The sequence below is a fragment of the Rhinatrema bivittatum genome, chromosome 9 (genome assembly GCF_901001135.1).
Source record: "Rhinatrema bivittatum chromosome 9, aRhiBiv1.1, whole genome shotgun sequence".
Taxonomy (NCBI): Eukaryota; Metazoa; Chordata; class Amphibia; order Gymnophiona; family Rhinatrematidae; genus Rhinatrema; species Rhinatrema bivittatum.
In genome coordinates this window covers 112,987,041-113,011,771 of record NC_042623.1, presented here as the reverse complement: position 1 = coordinate 113,011,771, position 24,731 = coordinate 112,987,041, and the positions used below count along the sequence as shown (strand labels likewise).

At 45.5% G+C, this 24,731-nt stretch overlaps 1 protein-coding gene across 11 annotated transcripts in view; it reads left to right on the top strand.

Moving 5' to 3' along the window:
• The window catches only part of SCAF11 (SR-related CTD associated factor 11), a 529,866-nt gene that overhangs the window by 239,964 nt on the left and 265,171 nt on the right, over positions 1-24,731 (top strand). For all 11 annotated transcript variants that reach the window (XM_029616088.1, XM_029616082.1, XM_029616081.1 and 8 more), the window contains one exon: positions 10,028-10,089. In XM_029616088.1, coding sequence (XP_029471948.1) covers positions 10,028-10,089 — 62 coding nt within the window. The remainder of the gene's footprint in view (positions 1-10,027; positions 10,090-24,731) is intronic.

Here is a 24,731-nt window from a genome sequence, read left to right as displayed (position 1 = left end):
ACCAGGCATCCTGCGCTGATTGCAGTTGGATGTCTCCTCGGGCCCGTCAGCAGAGGGCCGTGAAAATAGCCTGACTTCAGGAGGAGGAACAGACAGGCTCTTAATGCTCCTTCCCGGGGGTCCACTCAGTCCTCCCCCAACACGAGGTCCCAAACACCAAGAAGAGAGAAAATGTTCGTCCTCTCTTCAGCCCTCCTCTGTGGCTAGAAAGGAAGCTAGAGGTAAGACTAGGAATGACCGCCCTCATCCGAACCCGATGGAGGGGGCTCAGTCCTCAACTGCGTCGAGGGAACAGGCTGAACGGCACAGGTCTGTGATGGCAACCGCAAAGCACGAAAAATGTGAAGAAATCGCATATATAGTGTACTTTTATTTAGTCAACATGTTAAATCCTCATATGTGAGTAATTGTACACTTACGCTGCAAAGTGTTTTAACATTTGTTCACTTATTGCAGTTGTGCTTGCTCAATGTACTTAATCATGGGGTGATTTTTCATATATTTTCTATCACATATAGCACCAGTCTTTAATTTTTAACCGCAAATCACAGACATAAGTGTCATCCGCCACCTGAAACGGAGCCCTGTTCGACACTCCAAGCGGCCGACGCTGCCGATGCAACCAGTGCCGAGGCATGCATTGGTCAACAGGAAGCCAACGCAGCCAGCGTTAGAACAGCGACGCAGTAACCATCGGCGCACACGTCATCCGCCAAGCCAATGCATACGACAGCGGTCACCATGTTGCAGCACAGAGGAAAAGCTAAGCGCAAAACCCACCATGTTGGGCTGGTATTACCGTTGCACAAGCATCACCCCTCCCCTGCTTCAGCTGAGGAAAGTATCTCCCCCCCTCCCCCCCCCCCCCCCCCCCCCCCCCACTCATGGGATCCACTGTTGCTCCCTTCCAAATCGGGAAGCTTCAGGGGATTTGGAGGGTGAGGCTCCACAACCTTCGGGCCGCTCATCCAGCTCTACCCTAAACAGAGACCACAGAAGGCCAAGCAGCTCTAGGCAGAGAGATTTGCCTAGCCCCTTGAGGCAGGATCATGACCTGAACCAGCCAGATCGATCCATCCACTCTCCATTAGCCAAGAGAAGCAGGGCATCTACGCCTGCTGCCCAAAGGTTAAAGGGTATTTATAAAAAACTCAAGATAGCTGAAAATCAGAAACTATCTTACCGCTAAGAATCTCGGCAAGGCTGCTCACTTCTGGGGCACCGATCTCAGCCAGTGTTTTTCTCCGCTACTTGACTGACCATAATCATCATCTCACAAATTGCACCAGTAACCTACCTCCCTGAAGTTCCCTGAGGAAGGAGTCTAACACTCCGAAACACTGCTGTGTTGGAGCGAGCACTTCAGGACGTAAGATATTAATTACCAAACTGGTGGAAAGCGATGAGAGCAAACACTAGTAGTACCCACACAATGTTTGCATCTTAATACTTACAGCAACCTATGATTATTCAAGCCCAGAGTTGCAAGGGCTTGACATTATAAGCCATTATTCTACTGAGGCTACGTATGACGGTTGCAATGTAAGTAAGTCTCCATTGAGTTCTACATATAGCTGGATTTTTTTTGTATTTTCAAAGGTTAAAGGGGGCAGCCACATAGACCATGGTTCAGATAACGGGACTCCTGCAGACTTTTTTTTATTCCATGGTGTCTGCCCAACTTCTGTACTCCCCCTCGAGTCCATTACCGGAGGATTCAGCGCACTCCCCTCCTTCCTCCCCACCAGAAAACCCGTCAGGCAGGGAGGACACGAACGTAGAGTTGAGTCCGTAGACTTCTGACTTTAACTACTCCTTTACCCCCTCTCCGTGCTCTTCCACGGGGATTCCCTCGGACCCTACGGAAGTCCTGCCCGAACCAACATTTCCCCCCCCCCCACCCTCCCGGAGGATCTATCATACTCCAAATTTATTGAGAAGGTGGTTTCGCTCTTGAACCTGGAGATTAAGCGTTTACCGGACCCCAGTGCTGAGGTCCATGGATTGTTGAAAATCTTTGATGTCCTGGCTGAACCAACAGCCTTGCCCTCCCACTGAGTCCTGGATAAGATCATGGACAAGGCAAGGGAGTCACCCTTTTCGGTGCCCATCACATCCCAGAAATCCAGATTGAAGTTCCAGATGCGAAAATCAGTCCACTATCGCCCAGTGCAACTGCCCCATGTATCGGTGGTGGTCGAATCGGCCATATAGAGAGCCAGGAAAACCAGGCTTTATTCCAATACCCCTTCGGGCAAGGCTAGCCACTACTTAGATGACTTTGGCAGAAAGGTGCTCCAAGGGTCCATGCTGACAGCCAGGATTCAGCAACACCAATTCTACATAACTCAATATCTCTCTGAATGCGTTCAGTCACTTAAGGGCAGTGAGGAGCAAGCTACCGGGGATAACCAGCAAAGACAGACTGACCGACCTCAAGAAGGAATTGAGACACCTTCTCCGAACCATCTATGAGGGATTTGAGGTCTCTGCCTATATGTCAGTGGCGGCATCCATTGCAGCCTGGCGGATAACTTGGCTGAGGGCGAGTGCCATTAGGGAGGATGTACACGAGAGGTTGGCAGACCTCCCATGCAAAAGGGATAATCTGTTTGGAGACAAATTGTGTGAAACAGTCTCACAGCTTAAGGAGCAGATTGTTGTGGTGTCTTCGCTTATGTCCCCAGCAGACCAGCCAGGCATGAAGCATTATTACTCCTCTTATAGGAAATCCTTTTATCCAAGGCGCTGCTATGAGTCGTTTCCACCCCTTCCACAGGCCTCCTCTATACCAACAGCAGAGGCCGCAATCCCAACTATCCCGGTCAAGGACAAACCCAATTTCCCCTGAAGCCAGTGCAGATGACTACCCAGAAATTACAGCAGTCTTTGAGACAACCTCGGCCAGATCTACACGATGCAGTGGAAGGCCACCTTCAATTTTTTGCCCCAGCCTGGGATAAGATCACATCCGACTGTTGGGTTCTCAATATCATCCAAAATGGCTACCACCTGAATTTCCGAAGGACTCCGCCCATTCCGCACCTTGTTTCCCCATCCAGGGGAGAGAGAAATGTCTTCCTCCTACTTCAGGAAGTCCACATCTTATTTCAGCAACATGTGATTCAGCGAATCCCTTCTTACCACCACCTTCAAGGGTTCTATTTCCAGTACTTGTTCCCAAGAAAAACATAGGATTATGGCCGATTTTGGACCTCAGGGCTCTCAATTGCTTCATCATGCGAGAAAAGTTTAAGATGACCTCTCTCAGGACTAGCTTGCCCTACCTGCAACCCAATGACTGGATGTGTTCCTTGGATCTCAAGGATGCCTATGCTCACATTCCAATGCACCACCCCTCTTCTTGGCGCTACCTCTGTTTTCAAGTCAGCACCTGTAACTAACAGTACAAAGTTCTACCCTTCGGCCTCCCGTCAGCGCCCAGGGTATTTACAAAATGTCTCGCAGTAGCTGTGGCCTATCTTCGGAAACGGGATAAACCTGTTTCCTTACCTGGACGATTGGCTGCTCGTAGCTTCGGTCCTGGAGCTGATTCGCGCCCATCAGCTTCGAGTTCTGACTTGCCTGGAGAATCTCGCCTTCATCATAAACTATGAGAAATCTCACCTCAAGCCTACTGAAATCTTCTAGTTTATAGCTACAATCATCAACACACACCTTTGCAAAGCTTTCCTTCCGGAGGACAGGATTCACACCTTTCAAACCTTAGCCTCTACATTAATGTGTCTCACAACTCACAGCCCAACAGATCCTCGCACTTCTGGGCCACATGGCGGCAGCAATGTTTGTTGTTTCCCATACATGCCTTCACATGTATGGGGAGTGACAGCTGCAGTGGGGTCTAAAATCAGTGTTCCTAGAGGTCTCATCCTGTTGCAACCAGTGACCCTCACCCAAATGATTTCAGATGTGGCCTGATGGCTAAATTCAGGGGTCCTGCAATCGGGTGCCCCCTTCCGAATTCCGACTCACCAGCTGGTCCTCATTACAGATCATTCTACCAGGGGGTGGGGCGCACATGTCCTCCACCTCAAGATGCAAGGATTTTGGACACCCACCGAGCGGAGATTCCAGATCAACCTGCTGGAGTTACGAGCTGTACAGTATGCTATTCGAGCCTTCCCACACCTCCTTCATCACAATTCGGTCATGATGTACACAGACAACAATGTAGCCATGTTCTACATAAAGAAGGTGGGTCTGGTTCCAGGATTCTCTGCAGGGAATCGATATGCCTGTTAGAGTGGGCGCTTGCACACTCCATTCAGTTGCAGGCCACCTAGTCGACAGACTCAGCAGTATCTTTCATCCCTATGAATGGGAGCTGAGCTCGGTGGTGGCATTGTCCCTATTTCGCTGCTGAGGGACTCCCTGATTGGATCTCTTTGCGACAGAGAACGACGCGAAGGTATCGGCGTTTTGTTCCCTTTATCCAAGTGACCGACGAGTAGCCCAGGACGCCTTCCTTCTGTCGTGGATGGAGCACCTATTCTACACTTTCCCTCTGATACTCCTCATCGGCCGCATGATTCAGAAGTGCATCGTGGATGAGGCAGATCTTATCTTGATTGCCCCAGCATAGCCCAGGCTACCATTGTATGCCTACCTGATCCACCTATCCGTACAAACGCTGGTGGTCCTCCAAGCCAAGAAACATCTTCTAATGCAGGAGGAAGGGACTCTGATGAATCCCATGCATGACTTCCTGCATCTGATTGAAAGGGGGAGGTACTGAGCCACCTTCCCATTCCGGTGAAGATACAAGACCATTCTCATTTCATCCAAGAGACCCTCCACGAGGAAATATTGTGACCAAGTAGCACAGGTATCTCCACTGGTGCTCATCGGTGTCCCTTTACCCTTTCCAATCTTTGCCGGAGCAACTGTTCCATTATCTGCATTTGCTCTTCAAATCTGGTCTTGCAATTTCTTCCATCCATGTACATCTCAGTGCTATAGTGGTGTACCATCCGTTGACGCAGGGTACCTCTATCTCCACATACCCTTTGGTATCTTGCTTCGTGAGGGAAGCTTTGCGACTGCATCCCCCAAGGCTATAGCCTGCTGTGGCTTGGCACCTAAATATAGTCCTGGAAACCTTGATGCTTGAACTTGGCAGACATCCTCGTTGAAATACCTCACGTTGAAAGTCCTATTTCTAGTAGCAATCACCTCACCACGACAAATTGGTGAGCTACAGATGTTGGTGCACTATGCTCCTTATCTTCAATTCCACCATGACAAAGTAACCTTGTGGACTCACCCTTCTTTCCTACCCAAAGTGGTCTCTGCTTTTCATTTGAATCAGACCATAAATCTACCAACCTATTTCCCTAAGCCACATGCTTCCAGCCAGGAAGCTTTATTACTCACGCTGGATTGCAAAAGGACATCAGTCTACTATAAACAAAGGACCCATGCCCCTCACAGACACTCCCAGTTCTTCCTCTCGTTCAAGCCGAATGCGCTGAGTTTACCGGTATCCAAACAGACCCTTGCTAACTGGCTAACTCAGTGTATTCACTTCTGCTATGCAAATAGATTGGAACGCCTGACATCAAGAGTGAAAGCTCATCAATGGCGAGCTGTAGCGACTTCAATTACTCATCTCCGATAGGTGCCAGTTCAAGACATATGCAAAGCACTACCTGGTCATTGCTCCATACCTTCACGTCTCACTACTGCTTACAGAAACAAGCCAGTTCATTTGCAGTCATGGGACGAGAAATACTACATCATGCCACTAATTCTTGAGATTGTCCACCGTATATTGGGGATCCTCTGCGCGACCAGCTCTACGCAAACCAGGATACTTAGTCTTCGTTCTTCCAGGTCTGTGCTTACCGCCGTGCTGCAAATCCTTGGGGCTGGGGACTCAGACAGCATGGCTAATTCAGCCTGCTTATCTGTGGGGGAAAAAAGCAAGTTTGCTTACCGTAAACAGTGTTTTCAGTAGATAGCAGGATGAATTAGCCATGCGTTCCTGCCCGCCTCCCTGGAATGTTTCTACTTTTCCCGCTTCTGCTCTTCTTCTGGCAATTGTTCTTTCTGTGCTTTGGGCTCAACTGAAGCAGCGAAGGCACCGTGCAGGAGCAGAGCTCTACACATACTTGGAGAAGTTCCCGCTTCAAGCCACCAGGGGGTGCTCCCAGACAGCATGGCTAATTCATCCTGCTATCTAAGGAAAACACCATTTACACTGTTTTCTAGCTACAAAAAAAACCCATCTATAATTTCAAGTGAAGATGATTTTCTGTCTGGAGTAAATCATACAAACTAAATCTTTTTCTGTGTGAAACTTCAATTTTGTTGCAGTACTTTCTTCATCTGTCTAATTCAGGATTAAAATCAAATTCATTTGGAGTTCTTCTAAACACCATTACAGCTTATCACAACCTTTCTGAAGGCCTTCCAGTGTCTCAACTTCCAATTGTAGGAAGGTTATTAAATGGTTCTTCCATATTTAATCACCAATAAAGGATCCACCATCCCAGTGGGACCTAAGCCTAGCCTGTTGAGGTTAACAAATCCTCCCTTTGAACCTATGGCAACCAATGATTTGAAATTTCTAATTTGGAAAACCCTATTTCTCATGGTGATTACTTCAGCTCATAAGGTCAGTGAACAGGCTTTAGTAATAGATGTGTTATTTACATAAATATTCAAGAAGAGTGGAGGGCTCACCTGAAGATTTTCTCCATTCCATTTGAACTAATCTATAGTCCTTTCTTCCCAAGATCACATACAAATAAAGCTGTGAACAAGTTCTCCATACCTTAGACCAGAGCTTTCCAAACTTTTCATGTTGGTGACACACTTTTTAGACAAACATAATTTCACGACACGGTAATTCAGTCTACTAGTAAACCAGAGGTTAAAGGTTAAACGAACGAAACATATTTCGACAATTTATGTATGTTTCCTTAAATATATACATAAATAAAATGTTTCATGACACAACCTATCTCATGAAAACCTTAAATTTATATTAAAAATATATATTCCAAGATTCATGTTATTGTTATAATTTATGAGAAACAATAATAAAACAAATTGTCTGTCCCCCACACACTCATCTCTCTCCTCCCCCCAGCACATGTCTGGCCCCCACACACTCATATCTCTCCCCCTCAAGCACATATCTGTCCCCCCAGCACATTTGCCCCCCACTCACTCATCTCTCTCCCCCCAGCACATGTCTGGCCCCCACACTCATGTACCTCGTCTTTTTGATTGTTGCCAGTTAAGTGCTTCACTCCCTTCCATGATCACCAGACACTGCTGCTTGCAGTCAGTACTCCTCATGGCCAGGCCTCATCGGCAGCAGCAGCCAATGCAAGGATGGCTGGGCTCGTTCCACCCACCAAGCCCCCCAAAAAAACGCGATTGACAGCAAAAATCACCCAATAATAAGCAACCCATAAAATGAAAAAAAAAAGTGAATCTCTAGAAAAAAAAAAGCCCAAACTCGCATCAGAGTTGACCGGGCTTGCGCGACACACCTGCACACTGCAGGCAACACACTAACGTGTCCCGACACACAGTTTGGAAAGCTCTGCCTTAGACTGTAGAAAAGCAATACCCTTTTCACCCAAAAAGAACAAAACCTTACAGAAAAAGCTCTGTTTATATCTTAAGATCTAAACAGACAAGATTATCCAGTGTAGAATCACACTTTCATCTTGGCTATTGATTGTATTTCCTGTTTTATAAGGAAGCAGTCCTACACTTTCCCCTTAAAGTTAATGCCCATCAAATCTGTTCGACTGCAACTTCAGTAGCTTTTCTCAGCTCTGCTTCTATTCGGGACATCTGTAAAGCAGCTTCCTGGTCCTCTCTTCTCTACTTACCTTTGTCAAGCATTACTGTCTAGAAAAGGATTCTTGCTCAGATAGTGCTTTTGTTAAGCAGTATGTAAAAATCTTTTAAATTAATCATTTCAACATTCCCACCTCTTTTTTTTTTCCCCCAGTTACAAATCGCTCATATAGAAAACTTAAAAAAAAATAAAATTGTAATAATTATGCTACCCTCAGCTTGGGAGTCCCCTACTTGTACAGCTGCACTCTTGCTTGTCCATGGAGAAAGCAAAGTTGCTTACCTGTAATGTGTGTACTACATGGACAGCAGGACAAATCATTCACACCTCATAGAGTAGAAGCTTAGCTAGTGAAAAGAATGAGGAGACTTGTCTGGGACCAATGAACAGGAACTCATAATCAGAAAGGATTTCTTTTTCTGAGCTAAGAGACCATGTCCAAGCAGTTGCCATCAGATGACATCACCTGCTTGTGTGGCTGATTTGTCCTGCCATCCATGAAGAACGCCTGTTATAGATAAGTAACTTTTTGCTTTTTCCAGGCCCTTCCCAATAAGTATTGGTAGTCTTTCAAAACACATTGAATACTGTCCGAATATTCTCTCTTACGACATTATATACCCGGGAAAACCAGAAATTTGGATGTTTTTTGCTTAGTGGTGGCCTAAACATTCTGAGATGAATCATGCTATTGAGATAGATATTTCTGTATGGCACTATTACAACTGATACTGGTCAGAGCTCCCTGTTTCCTGGACACAGTTTTCAAGCTTTTGCAACAAGAGTTAGTAAATTTTGTTGCCAATTTTTTTAAAATTCTGTGCATAATTTGCAGTTTTGCAGATTCACACCTCCATTTTTTTTAAAATTAAAAACCATTCACATTAGTTTAAATATTGTTTAAAAATTATATACCAGGTGTGACCAACTCCAGTCCTCGAGAGCCACAAACAGGCCAGATTTTCAGGTTATCCACAGTGAATATGCATGAGTTACATTTGCATGCACTGTCTCCCATTGTATGCAAATCTTATGCATAGTTATTATGGATATCTTGAAAACTTGGCCAGTTTGTGGCTCTCGAGGACTGGAGTTGCCCCCCACTCCCCCCCCCTTATATACAAATAAAGTAAATGTACCAAGGACAAAAATCAAGTATAATTTATCAAGTTTAGACATGCAAGTTACCAACTTTTAACTGTGAAGTGTCACTTTTGTTTTGAATTGAAATACTGCAACCATTCTTTTTATGTTTTCTTGAGAAAGTCCTTGTCTGTCTTAGTGTACAAGCTTATGGTTAAAAATTCCCTCGACATCAGCAATTTGACATGCTGTTAATTACGCAGAAAGATACCATAGAAAGATATGCAAAAAGATACCTTAGGCACATGGTAGCAGACACAAAAGAGGGTTGAATTAACACAAGTTTGATAGTCGTCAGCAATAGTGCCAGTTATCAAGGCTGCTATGAATTGAAATTAATGCGCCTCTGCTAGCTGTGAAACACCAGCAGTTGCAGACTTCCAAAAACATCCATGTAAATGGTGTATGATTGGCCACATAATGCAGGTGCAAGAACCTTTTGTATAAAGATGATATTCTTCTAAAGGGATATCATTCCTGCCAGGAATAATAGCAAAATCATCTTTGGTTTGATAAGGATTTAAAAGATCTTTGAGAGAGAAAACATTCTGACTGCTTTCTCTGCCCACTTCAACTTCACTGCCCCACCCCTCCTGTTCACTTCAGGACAGAGGGAAAGGGGGTGGGGAGAACAATCCAAGGAGAGGGTTCCCTGCAGGCTATTTGCAAAGGAAGGGACTGGAGCTAGAGCAGATAGAGCTGAGACTGAAGGTAGCCAGGCACCCCGCAGTTTCTTTAAAAGATTGAATTAAGATGTGGGAAAGGTTCAGGCATGTTGATTCTGTGGCAAGTTGTCAGTTATGCAGCCATAAACTAATTTTGCAGTTTCTCCCCCAGCCTCACAATTGCAGGAGGGATAGGGGCACTCTTGCTGGTATAGGTTGATCCCAGATTTGTGAAGCATACCTGTGGATAAACTAGGATTTCTGCATCCAGTACTGTTATAACTATTGAATTCACTCATAATGTAAACAAAATTCTTATCCTAATATAAAATATTGCGAGAACATTTTATTAAAATTGTATTTTTTTCTTTAATATCAGAGGCAATGCTTATAAAGGACCATCACACACACCGTTTTGCAAGGCATTCAAGAAACAACATAGTAAGTTTATTTTTCATTGTAGCCATGCTGTTTTATTATCAGATTTTGTGAATTATATTCTTCCTCAACTTTTCTGTACATGCATTGAAATTTGAAATATTACTGTGACTCAAGTGTTCCCCCTAATGTGAAACAACATTGTTGATTTTTATTTGGTCTTACTTTGGAGACTCATGGACTATTATAGTGCCATTTTGTATGGTTGTTTCAATTTTCAAAATTAAAATAATGTAATTGTAGCATTACAGCTATATTCAAAACAGGGAAAACAGTTGTATGGCTGATTAAATCTTTATATCATTAATTATCTTTAATATTGTAAAATAGTAGATGGCAGAAAAAAGGCCATTGTATATCCAGTCTGTCCAGTTATTCCTGTCCATATTGCTGGTAGCAGGGATATCACAGATCATAAAATGTATCCTCCTAGAGGATATCATTCCTTATCCAGGGCAGTTTGTCATCTGCCTTCATTGTACTCTACCCTCTAGGATAGTTGAGTGTGCAAAATCCCCCTTTTAATTCATGCAAGCACCCCTTTATGTACAACCATAAGGTCTTGCAATAATCCAAACAGCCACCAACACCAGTGTAGCAGTTAACTGAGCATGCAACCTCCTAAGTGCTTTTGGCTTTTCTGAACAGTGTCCTGCTTCCACCAAGTCACTGCACTGATCTGGTCAACTCAAGTACATATTCTGCTTGGCAGAGCCAGCTAAATGAATATCTGTGTTTCTACTAGGATTTCTAGTTGTTGCTGTACTTGCAATCTGCCAGACAAAGCTATCTTCTAATTGTAACTTTATTAATGTCATGCACAATAAAACAGTGGCAAAAATACAACAAAGAAAAACCATTATCAACAATTCAAAGAACAGTCTAAAAGGAATAAAGAGATCATTTTGGATAAGTCAACTATTACACATACCATCTAACCTTTTTTTGCCACTCTACTCCTCCATCAATGACCATTATCCCCCACTTCTCCCCTCCCATAGCAGACCCTCTCTTCATTCATACTCATAAACCATTTATACCTATACTCCTTCCCATGACAACAGTGTCTGTAAATTAGCCATGGTGTTGCTAAATCTTCATATATCCTAACTCATTGAAGGATTTCTTCCTATCCTTGGATGATAAATCATAAAAAAAAAAAAAGACATCTAGCAAAGACAGATGCACTTTATATATTTCCATTTGCATCCATTTCCTGTCATAGATTAAAAACCTGTGCTTTCTCTTCTACCATATGTCACGGTTCAGCAGGCTGGAGTCAAGGATCACCCCCACAAAAACAGGGCAGTACTGGAGCTAGTCTTTTGCCTAACCAGCTCTCTCCACCACAGGCTTGAGCTTTTGTGTTTTGGGTGCCGGTAGGACTTGCCTTCTCACGAACCTCATGACTAGTGCTGGATTCAGAAACCTTGCCTCATGCCTTGCCTCCAGTCTTGCCTCCAGCCTTGCCTACAGGCAGGGCTGGAGGCAAGACTAGTAATAATGGCAAGCAGGCCTGGCCCTGAAAGCGGCAGAAGCTGGATACAGGCAGGGCTGGGAGCTGAAGCACAGTACAGGTTGGGACCAGAAGCCAAGGGGAAGGGCTGGAAAGGCATACAAGGGACTGGACTGGGCAGGGCAAGACAAGGACCAGACGCATACCGGGCTAGACAAAGACTAGACAGAACAGGCAATAATAAACAGGAAAGCCCAACAGGGCATAAAGCTGGCTGGGCAAACCTAGAAGTCCTGAAGGCCGCAGAGTAGGACAGGAAAGCCCACGAGGGCACTAAGCAAGACAATTGGACCTGATAGGTCGCAGAGTAAGGCCAGAAGCATGGAATTCCACAGAGCAAGGCAGGTAGGCCTGGTTAGGTTGCAAGGCAGAAAGCCTGGGTAGGCCACAAGGCAAGGATGGCCAGGTTAATGAAGAGGCACTTTGGGAATGGACAGGCTAGGTTAAGTAGGGCTGGAACAGATGTCATGTAATCAGCAAGAAGGTAACTTATGCAACTGTGATCGAGGCTTGCTTGAGGACCCCTGGTAGAGGGGAGGCTATGCAGCAGGTGGAATCATAATACCATATTTAGATTATACATTTGTGGGCAATTAATAAACCTATTTTAATTTTTGATAACTGGCAGGTATATGGGAAGAGGATAGCAGTGAACCCAGTAGCAAAATCCTACTTCTAAAAGGGAGAATTTTTCTGTATTTCTGTAAGAGATGCCATGACATCATTCCAAAATGTGAAGTAAGAAATTATGGGTCAATGTGCCTTTGTCACTTTTACATTTATAACACATATCTGTCTGCACCAAACCCAAACATTCTCTTTTAATATTATCTATGTAACAGTGATTTCAATTTCATCCTGCTGCACCAGTGCAGTGAGTTGGTTTATGGTCCTTTACTAGCAAATGGAGGCAGAGCACAAAGACTTTCTCTGTGACATCATCGCCACTGTATAGGTGGTGTAGTACGAAGAAACTCCAGTATACTCTACCTCCAGCAGATGGTAGGACTCACTGGTGGTACAGCAGAATTTCAGGATTTCTGAAGCAGTCTAGAGCCAGGCTTCTGGTTCTGCCAGGAGAGCAAGCCCAGTGCTGGGCTTCCTAGTCCCAGAGGGGACTTTGTAGAACCTGGGGAAGGGGAATGGGGTGGAATTCCTCAGGAAGAAAAAGGGGAGTTTTAGGCTCAATCTGCTTCTGCTAGTTGGGCTGTTTTCTGGAGAGATTTCATCCTTCCTCCCCCAGCCACTTACCCAGTTATCCTGCTGGCCTGTTTCTTTAAGGGCAGTCAGAAACAGAAATAGACAAGAAACCTGTGCAGTCAAGCAACAATTTGCAGCTTGCTGGAAGGGGCCTATTAAGGTAGCATTCTTCAATCAGGCCTGGCCACAGCCTCCTTGCCTGCAGGGTATGTGTTGTGTGCAGGAGGGCAACGTGGGTCTCTTGCCTGCTTAGCTTTTTCTACTGCAGCATTGGGAGCTTCAGGGCCAGCATGGAGAAACATGAGCACAGATGCTGCTGTGTGGATCTGTGCAGGGAAGACACTTGAAACCTGTATGATACAGGGTGGCCCATGGAAAAGTAGCCCACTTCCAATACCAGTGCCACGCAGGCAGGCTACTTTTTCATGGGCCACCCTGTATTAGGCCTACCATAATGTGTCATGGGCATAGGCTTGGCTCTCAGAAAGCCACGAGAAAACTTTCTAACTAAAAACAGTGGTAACTGTCTGCATTCAAACTACAACACCTCTACCTGTGAAAAGGCAACTCTGTAACAAGCCAAATTCTGTATGCAGTGTAACAATGGGAAAAAAGAAACTCTACCATTCCTCATAATCAATAAAATCAAGAAATATAAATTTCAATAGTAATAAAACCATACTAATAAAATATATAATTCAAAACAGCTAACAAATACAATAACATCCAATAATTAAACACTCATATAAACATTTTCCAAATACCAATAAAATATTTCAAAATAGACACATCAAATAACACCCAATAATTAAAACTAAAAAATATTTTTAAAAATCCCCTGCTTTTCCATATCTGAGAATTTTTGATTGCCAAATGCCCTGATATTGTGATGCATGAGCAGGCAGAGAGGACAGGAGTGGTTGTGCACAAACTTTCTCCTCACTCTCACATACATGCACAGGCATGCATACACACACACACACGCTCACTCTCTCTCTCTCTGTCATACTTAATGCACACACACACACACTCTCTCACTTACATGCATACACATGCTGCTTTTTCTCAGTTGCACACGCTCTCATATACATGCCCTCTCACACAAGACGCTTGCTCTCTCATACACAGGTGTGCTCTGTCTTGTACACAATCTATCTTGCTTTCACAGTCTTTCACTCACGCACACGTGCTTTCACACACACAGACTTTTTGTCACTGTTACAGATACACATTCCCCCTCTCACTTTTCCCCTCTTGAAACAGTGGCAGCAATCTCCTTTTTCAGCCCTGTTGGCCAATGCAGGCCGTACTACTCCTCCTAAGGTCCCGCTGGCAATGCTCCCCGATGCTGCTCCTCTGTCCGCACTGATGATGCTAGCAGGGCCATGGTGCTTTTCCTTCTCCTAAGGTCCCATGTGATTCCGGCTGGGCTGCAACACTCATGAGGGCAGAAATAGGCAACATCACCAGAGGCCCAAGAGCACTCTGGATATGCTATGGCTTTGGTGCGGAACATCTTATTCAAAATTAATTAAATGAGTTCCAATATTTTAAGAATTGGTGTTTTGCCCATTTACCTTAGTGTATTGTTTTTCCCTTTGATTTTAGATTTTTAAATTATGTATGTTCGCATAAATCAAATAGGCCAGAAGTATGTGGGTTTTTTTTATAGCTATAGAGGTTGCTAGAGTGGAAGAGAGGAGCAACCTTGGTTCTTGATTTCAAGGTGGAATCACAAAGGGCAGATGCTTCATAGCTTTTAGGATGTAGACTCATGGGTGATCATTGTCATCAGAAGATCCTCACATTAAAACTTAGCAGCAACATCTGAATTTCAAATAAGACAACTTATTTTGCTTAGAGCTCCTAAAAGGAACATTTTATTTGAATTTTCCTTAAGATGGATAAAAGCAGAAGAAATTCCTGATAAAGCATCACTGTAATATATATCAAGGTTCTTATCCTTTTCCCCACTCGTTTTTACTGATGATCATTAAAATCAGGGGAGCTTACAGATCTCAAGCAATGCAAGAACTTGGTTGTTGGTCACAGCCTGAAAAGGGGGGATACACCTCTGCTATCCAGACTGGTGTGAAGAATCAGTATAGCATGAATTGATAGAAGTAAACTAAAATTCCCATTGGTGATGTCATAAAGGGGCAATACTTTTTTTTTTATGGCAATTTTCTTGGTGCAGTTAACTAGTTTAATTCAGATAGGGTGTCAGCCACAGCATGAGGCATGAGAATATATCTATTTTACTATTTCTTAGCATCCAGTCAGATGAATCCAGAGCCAAATGGGTTATGCACCTCTAACAGCAGATTGGAGACGGAGCAAACTGATGTCACAGTATCTATACCCCTGCAGTGACACCAGCCTGTTAGTATTCTCCATCTCCAGCAGATGGTGTACATGCATCTCCCTACTGGGGATTGCCTCAATTTAAAAAAAGGAGAAATAAGGAAAATAAATTCATTCTGCTCTCCTGTAGTGATTCCAAATGGTCCCTCCCCTAGTAGAGAATTCCTGAGATGATTTCCACAGTCCCTTAGATGAGTGCCTTGGTCCGGTTGCTGGTTTTTCAGACTGCGTGGATTTAGCTATTAAGCAGCTGAAAGGCAGCAGGTGCAGGAAGCTGAGTGTGGTAGTGACGGCAAATGCCCTCTCCCCCCGCAGCTGGAGACAGTCTCTGTACTCAGCCAAGTAAGACTGAGCTCAGGTAAGTTTAAAAAAAAAAAAAAAATAGAGGAGGGTTTTTTTGCTGTAGGGCTTCTTCCTTCCCTCGATCTCTGTGCTTGGCGTGCTGTTCCGATGTTCATCCCGCTCCGTGGGAGGTCGAGGGTCGTGAGCAGCCTCTGTAGGTTAGGCTCCACTCTGAGGCTTTTTCGCTGCATGGTGGGCCTCAACAGTATTTTGCACGCTTTCTTTAGGCTGCCCTCTACAGGATTGAGTGTTTGGTGTGCGAGTCTAGCTGTTCATCCAAGTTGTGTGTCCAGTTTTTGGGCACTTAGGCAGGCCTAGTAGTCTGTGGTGCCTTAAGTGGCCGTCCGATTATCCATGCGCGGAAGTTGAGCATTGCTGTGCACTTAAATTTTTCTGGTGCTATCTTAGGGATGCCTAATTTTTGGATGCCTAGGTTGGACACCTAGAATTTTTGGACCCCTAAAAAAAAGTAAAAATAAAAGCTAGATGCACGCTTCCAGCCATCGATCTCTGCGCTGCTGGTCTAATGGCACCCATATCTACGAAACCTAAGCACCTTTCTCTTTGCACTGCCTGTAATATTTGGGCATCTCAACCAGGAATGCCCGCTGACTTGTGCCAGCGCTGTTTGGAGGCTCAAGGAGAATTATCTTCCTCTGATTTCACTAAACCTGGTTCTTCCCGGCCGGATGTAGGTCTGGGTAAAGATTTTTCAGGTGGGGCGCCTGATTTTGGAACTCCCTAACTGGTTCTTCAGCAGGGGAAGGCAGCTCAGTGAGTACACCTCAGGTACCTCCTGGTCTGGATACTTCTACATTTTCATGGGTAGAATCTTTCCAGGGATTGCAATCTTTTCTTCAGTTGCAGTCCTCAACCCCATCCAATGCTCCCAGAGCAGAGTCTCATGTGCGAACCTTGCCTGGACCTACTGGTAAATGCCAGGGTACTCCTAGGGTGGCAGGTAGAGATCCAGATGGCAGTGATGATGACACTGATCCTGACTCTCATGAGGATGGTGAAATTCCTCCAGGATTAGAACCATATAGGACTATGCCAGCCCTAATTTCCCAGACTTTGAAAATGCTGGAAGTACCAGGGGCAGATTCCATGTCTGAGCCATAGAAAAATTTCATTTTGCATAAAACTTTTTTTTTTTTTCTATGATGGAGAGCATTCAAAACTTGATCAATCTTGAGTGGGGTGCCCCAGAGTCTAATTTCAAAGGGCATCATGTTTTGGAAGGCCTATACCCTCTGGATTCAGTGGTGAGAGAGTGTTTGTTTTCCAAAGTTGGATGCGCTTGTATGTGCATTCTCCAAGAGAACGATTATTCCCGAGGAGGGTGAATTATCCTTGAAGGATGTACATGATAGGAGATTTGAGATTATCCTTAAGCAAGCATTTGAAGCAGTGGCAGTGACTTTGCAGATCACTTGTTCCTTGATGGCTCGCTCTTGTTTACATCTCTATCAGGAGGTCAATGACTCTGGGGTGAAATCCAAGGCAGTTATGGAGGCAGCAACCACCTTCTTGGCAGATGCAGGCTGTGATTTGGTCCGCACCTTAGCCAGAGGGGTGGCTTTGGTTATAGCGGCCAGGCGTCAGTTATGGCTGAGAAATTGGTTGGCTGATGCAATCTCCAAGGGAAATCTCATGAAATTGCCCTTTAAAGGCTCACTCTTGTTTGGGAGCAAGTTGGAGAAACTGACCAGTAAGTGAGGCAGTTCACTGGTTCCTCGATTTCTGGCGGATGAGAAGCAGACATCCCGCTTCTTTAGCATGAGAGGTCGTGCTGGGGGATCCAAGCATTATCCCAGGACAAGCAGGATGCTAGTCCTCACATATGGGTGACGTCATTCACGGAGCCCTTAAGCGGGAAAAACTTCTGGCAAGTTTCTAGAAGCTTTTGGTTTGGCTGCCTGAGGCTACTGAGCATGCCCAGCATGCCATGATATTCCCTGCCACAGGGGTCTCACTCCAGTCTTCTTTTTTCCGCGCTGCTGATTGCATCGCGTTTTCCTTAGGAGCCTGTGATTTCCTCACAACTTACAAAAGATTTCAAGTTTTTTCACCCTACCGGGTCTCATTCGGTTTGTCACCGGCTGGTGACAAACACTATAACTTTTTCTTCACGGAAAAGTCACCGATCAATCGACGGATGTCGACTGACAGAACTACGGGGTTCAAAAAATGTCCGGCCTGCAACCGGACTATGTCAATTACGGACCCGCACGTTGAGTGCGTTCGCTGCCTGGGAAAGGACCATGACATCGCTGCCTGTACCCAGTGCCAAGAGATGACGGCGAAAGGTAGGAAGCTGAGACACGAAAAGATGGCCCAAATTTTTCAAATTCAAACGCCGCCATCACCGATAACTACTTCCAAATCCTCGCCGGCCGGCGTTACAAAAAAGTTATTAATAACCAAACGCCACATCGAGGGATCGGGGGACGCCTCTTCGCCAACCCCATCCTCTTCGTCGACAAAATCGGCGTCTGACATTCGTCCGCCACAAAAGCACCGCAAACATCATACAGTTCCTCCACTTCCACCGCCAGAGGAACCGGTGCCTAAACGCCGAAAAAAGTCATCGACCATCGTTACAGAACCGCTGCCATCGACATCAGTATCCGACCTAACGGCTTTAATCAAGCAGATTGTCACGGATGCCTTCCGGGAGAACATACCGGCGTCATCGCCGATGCCGACTTCCGGGTCGATGCCGACTTTACAGTCGAAGCCGGCCATCGGGCCGATGCCGAACAACCAGTCGATACCGACTACAGATTCGATGACGCCATCGGGAACGATGGCGATGCCGATGTCGATGCCAACATCCATTTCCATGGCACTACTTCCATCGACCTCGATGACGATGCCGATATCAATACCATCGGGACAAGAGAACTTCCCGGGCTGCTCAGATGTATCACGGGCTACTCTTTCGATAGCCCCATCATCGATTCAGCTGCAGCCATCCATGTCATCTATGACCTCCGTATCCTCATTGATTCCTAGGCCAATTTCTTCATTAATTCCTATCTCCATACCAGCAGCTTCTACGGTAACACCTCACTATACAATACCTTCAACGGAAGATCCTGTACATAGTCTAACTTCTTCCTCAAAAAAGGCACCAGGGAAGTCTAAACACACTTCCAGACCTGTCCCTGACATCTCTTCTGACAGGAAGTTACATGCAATCCTCACGAAGCGATACCAAGATCTCTTGGCATCTTTGCCTGTGGGGCCTGACGAAGAAGCAGAAATAGAAAGAGAAAGGGAAGTAAGTGACACTTCACCTGACCCTCAAAATCCCTTGCAGGGCACATCTGGGATGTCCCCATCTAGGGTACAAACCTCTCATAAGTACCAGCCCATATCAGATACCTGGTCAGATACACAGTCTGAACATTCTTCGGAGGATTTCCTGTCGGACCATACTCCTCCTCAGGCAAAGAAACAGTCCCCTCCTGAGGATTTATCCTTCTCGGCATTTATCCAAGAGATGTCAGAATCTATTCCCTTTCAACTACAAGCAGAAAAGGACGAAAGACAGCAAACACTGGAAATTCTACAGTTCGTAGATCCCCCAAAACATAATTTGGCTATCCCAGTACATGAGGTGTTGCTGCAACTCCAGCAAAGAATCTGGGAACACCCTTGTACAACACCAGGAGTTAACAGAAGAGTGGACTCTACTTACTTAGTCCAAGCTGCACCAGGATTTGAAAGGACTCAGCTTCCTCACAACTCCCTAGTGGTGGAATCGGCACAGAAGAAGTCACGTAGATCCAAAACCCATGCCTCTATTCCTCCTGGAAAGGATAACAGGTTTCTGGATCTTATTGGCAGAAAAATTTACCAAGGGGCTATGCTAAATTCCAAAATTGCTGCTTACCAATTGTACATGACGCAGCACCAAAGAAATTTATGGAAGCAGATAGAAGAATTCATACCCTCACTGCCTCAATCTCAACAAGAGGCAGCTCAACAGATTGTCCAAAAGGGCTTTGATGCTGGAAAGCATGAGGTTCGTGCAGTATACGACGCCTTTGAGACCTCTGCTAGGACTGCAGCATCTGGAATATCTGCAAGAAGATGGGCCTGGTTAAAGGCTTCGGACTTGCGCCCAGAGGTTCAAGACAAATTGGTGGATTTGCCGTGTCAAGGTGACAATTTGTTCGGCACAAAGGTGCAAGACGCCGTTGCACAACTTAGGGATCACTCTGAGACTTTAAAACAGCTCTCCACTTTGTCACATGATACATCATCTCATCCTCCACGTAGGCCGCCCCGTAGGGACACAAAGCGTCCGTTCTACAGGCCAAGGAGATATTATCCACAGAACACCAGACCACGTCCTGCGAGAACCCAACAGCGTCCTCAACAGCGACAGCAACGAACCACACGGCCTCAGCCACCACCTCAAACAACTTCAACCTCTGGTTTTTGAAAACAGTTCCAGAGAACACTGCCAACTACCAAACCCTCATCCACAGTTACCAGTTGGGGGAAGAATTTCCCAATTTTACACCCAATGGGAAAACATTACAACAGATCAGTGGGTCTTATCAATAGTTCGTCAAGGTTACCAACTAGACTTCACATCTCCCCCTCAGGAGTTACCACCAATAAACTCCTATCTAGACAACAATCCTCAATTACAAGAAGAATTATCTGCTCTTCTGACAGCAAGAGCTGTGGAACATGTACCACAAAATCAGAAGGGAAGAGGATTCTATTCCCGGTATTTCCTCATTCCAAAGAAAACCGGAGGCCTACGTCCCATTCTAGATCTCAGAAATCTCAACAAATTTCTCAGAAAAGAAAAATTCAGGATGGTATCATTAGGAACCATGCTTCCACTCATACAACAAGGAGATTGGCTTTGTTCTCTGGATCTTCAAGACGCCTACACTCACGTTCCAATCTTCCCACCACATCGCAAATACCTCAGATTCAAGGTGGGAAATCACCATTTCCAATACAGAGTCTTGCCGTTCGGCCTAGCCTCAGCTCCACGAGTATTCACCAAATGCCTAGCTGTGGTGGCAGGACATTTGCACAAACAAGGTGTTCATGTGTTCCCTTATCTCGACGATTGGCTCATAAAAAGTCAGTCACAGCAAGGAGCAGTAACTTCTCTTCATTGCACAATACAGTTACTACACAAGTTGGGATTCCTCATCAATTATCAAAAATCCCACCTGCACCCATCTCATTTACTCCAATATATAGGTGCAGAATTAAACACAAACCTAGCACACGCTTTTCTTCCAAAGGACCGTGCACACACGCTGTCCCAGCTGGCGTACTACATATCACTTCAACCACAAATGACAGCTCATCAGTTTCTAATCCTGCTAGGCCACATGGCTTCCACGGTTCACGTCACTCCTATGGCACGACTTGCCATGAGACTCACCCAATGGACTCTACGATCACAGTGGATCCAAGCCATTCAACCGCTATATTATCAAGTCAAGGTAACCCACCAACTTCGAGCCTCGCTGCAATGGTGGACAATCAAGGACAATTTACGCAAGGGCCTACCCTTCCAAAAACCGATCCCTCAGATAACATTAACTACAGATGCATCCACCTTGGGGTGGGGAGCTCATCTACACACTCTTCAAACTCAAGGAACTTGGACAAAACTCGAAGCCACATATCAAATCAATTTTCTAGAACTTCGAGCTATACGTTATGCTCTGCATGCGTTCAAGGACTGCCTTTCACACAAGACTGTGCTAATCCAAACAGACAATACGGTAGCCATGTGGTACATCAACAAACAAGGAGGTACGGGTTCGTATCTCCTCTGTCAGGAAGCAGCACAGATTTGGGACTGGGCCCTTCACCACTCAATGTTCCTGCAGGCCACTTATCTAGCAGGGATTCAAAATGTCCTAGCAGACCGACTCAGTCGCCAGTTCCAGCCGCACGAGTGGTCTCTGAATCCCTCCATTGCGACCAAGATCTTCCAACGGTGGGGACAACCATCAACAGATCTCTTCGCGTCGTATCTGAACCACAAGGTACACAACTTCTGTTCTCTGCACAAACAGAAGAACCACCCAGCCAAGGACGCCTTTGCTCGCCCTTGGAACTCCGGCCTACTATATGCATATCCTCCAATACCGCTTATCACCAAGACATTGGTGAAGCTACAACAGGACAAGGGGACCATGATACTCATAGCCCCGTATTGGCCTCGACAAGTATGGTTTCCCACACTGCTAGACCTGTCAGTCAAGGATCCAATTCGCCTGGGAGTAGCTCCCGATCTCATCACTCAGGATCAGGGTCGGTTGCGTCATCCCAATCTTCAATCCCTATCCCTGACAGCATGGATGTTGAAAGCTTAATCCTACAATCCCTTAATCTTTCAACTAATGTTTCTCAGGTACTTATAGCTTCCCGCAAACCTTCCACACGACGCAATTATTCTTACAAGTGGAAACGGTTCACTTTTTGGTGCAAGCAGAACCATATAGATCCTTTCACTTGCCCCACTACTTCTCTTTTAGACTATTTGTACCATCTTTCAGACTCTGGTCTTCAGACATCATCAATCAGAGTACATCTCAGCGCAATCTCAGCTTATCATAATAAGATAGGAGATGCACCTATATCCACACAACCTCTCGCCACTAGGTTCATGAGAGGTCTCACTCACCTTAAGCCACCAATTCGGCCTCCAGCTACACAATGGGACCTGAATCTGGTTTTAACAAGGTTAATGCATTCTCCTTTCGAACCCATAGATTCCTGTGACCTTAAATTTCTCACGTGGAAAACTATTTTCCTCGTAGCCATCACATCAGCTAGGAGGGTTAGTGAGTTACAAGCACTTGTCACATACGAACCTTACACAAAGTTCCTCCATGACAGAGTGGTTCTCCGAACACATCCAAAATTCCTTCCTAAGGTAGTTACGGAATTCCACTTAAATCAAACAATAGTTCTACCCACATTCTTTCCAAGGCCTCACTCTCACCAAGGGGAAAGAGCTTTACACACTTTGGACTGTAAACGTGCATTGTCCTTTTATTTGAATCGCACTACATCCCTTAGACAATCCAATCAGCTTTTTGTATCTTATGATCCAAATAAGCCAGGAAAAGCAGTGGGAAAACATACTCTGTCCAATTGGTTAGCAGATTGCATACAATTCTGCTACGAAAAAGCAGGCCTTGCTCTCCAAGGGCGAGTAAAGGCACATTCAGTAAGAGCCATGTCAACTTCAGTAGCACATTTTCGTTCAGTGCCAATTATTGACATTTGTAAAGCAGCAACATGGAGTTCCCTTCACACCTTTGCAGCTCATTACTGTTTGGATAAGGAGGGAAGACAAGATTCAGCCTATGGACAAATCTGTCTTAAAGAACTTGTTTCCAGTTTAATCCCAACTCCTTCTACATCCATCCTGCTATATTTTTCGGCTGACTCATTTCTTCAACAAAGCATTCCGGTTAACTGCATGGACAATGACTCAGCCTCTAGCTTGCTAATCACCCATATGTGAGGACTAGCATCCTGCTTGTCCTGGGATAAAGCCAAATTACTTACCTTGTAATAGGTGTTATCCCAGGACAGCAGGATGTAGTCCTCACGGAACCCACCCGCCACCCCACGGAGTTGGGCTTCAGACTTTATTATTTTATTTTGCTAACGCTTATTGCTACATACAAGACTGGAGTGAGACCCCTGTGGCAGGGAATATCATGGCATGCCGGGCATGCTCAGTAGCCTCAGGCAGCCAAACCAAAAGCTTCTAGAAACTTGCCAGAAGTTTTTCCCGCTTAAGGGCTCCGTGAATGACGTCACCCATATGTGAGGACTACATCCTGCTGTCCTGGGATAACACCTATTACAAGGTAAGCAATTTTGCTTTTTCAACCTTATAGAGGAGCGACCTTTCAGAAGACTCGATCTTTTGATAGGTCTCAGTCGTTTGGACCCAGACACCCCAGAAGGGGCGTGGGCTCGGGTAGTGGATCCTCCCAATGAAGGTTTGCCGGCCCACCCCTGTTAACAGGAGATTTGGGGGGGGCACCTCTCTCTCTCTCTCTCTCTCTCTTCTATCAGAGGTGGGTAGAGGTCACTTTGGATCAGTGGGTCCTGGAGGTAATATGAGAAGGATATGTGCTGGAGTTTCGCAGTATTTCTTGGGACATGTTCATGGTCTTTCCCTGCCACTCCCTGCAGAAGAAGCAGGCAGTGGAGGATACATTGGCAAGGCTTCTCAGTCTGAGTGCTGTGAATCCGGTGCCGTCTCAAAATATGGTGCGATATTCAATTAATTTTGTTGTGCCCATTAAAAAGGGATCCTTTCTTCCCATCCTGGATCTCAAAGGTGTCAACCGTCATCTGGGGGTGATTCATTTTCAAATGGAGACCTTGCACTCTGTTATAATTTCTGACCTTTTTGGACCTGTCCGCATATCTTCTATTCCCATTTGAATAGAGCATCAACGCTTTGTGCGGTTCGCAGTTCTGGGATGCTATTATCAGTTTTGGGCACTGCCTGTTGGTCTGGTCACCACTCCCATGATCTTTTCCAAGGTAATGGTGATAGATGCAGCAGAATTGAGAGAGGATGAGATCCTAGTACACCCGTATTTGGATGAATAGCTGAATCGAGCCAAGTCGCTGGAAGGGAACCGCCTGGTGATCTGCAAGGTAAACTCCCTGTTGCAGGAGCTTGGCTGGGTGGTGAGCCTGACCAAGAGCAGTCTTTAGCCTACTGAGTCATTGGAATGCCTTTGGGTTCAGTTCGACATGAAGCAGGGCAAGGTTTTCCTGCTGGAAGCTCGTATTCAGAAGTTGATGGCACAGCTATGTCTATTGTTGAACACTCTGCACACAACTGTATGGTCCTACCTGCAGGCACTTGGTTTAACGGTGGCCACCCTGGATGGAAGTGGTACCGAGGGATAGAGCGCATATGCATCCTTGTTGTCTCAGTGGAACCTGCAGTCTAAGAACTATTCAATTTGGCTCCATATGCCGATGGAGGTCTCCCTGACTGCAGAGGTGGCTACAGCCAGATTATCTAAGGAACGGAATTTCCCTAGCACCACCGGACTGGCTAGTACTGTCGACAGATGTGAGCCTTTATGGTTGGGGAGCTCACTGTCAGGTGCTGACAGTGCAAGGGTGCTGGGATTCAGAAGAGTCTCTCTGGAACATCAATCATTTGGAAGCCTGGGCAGTC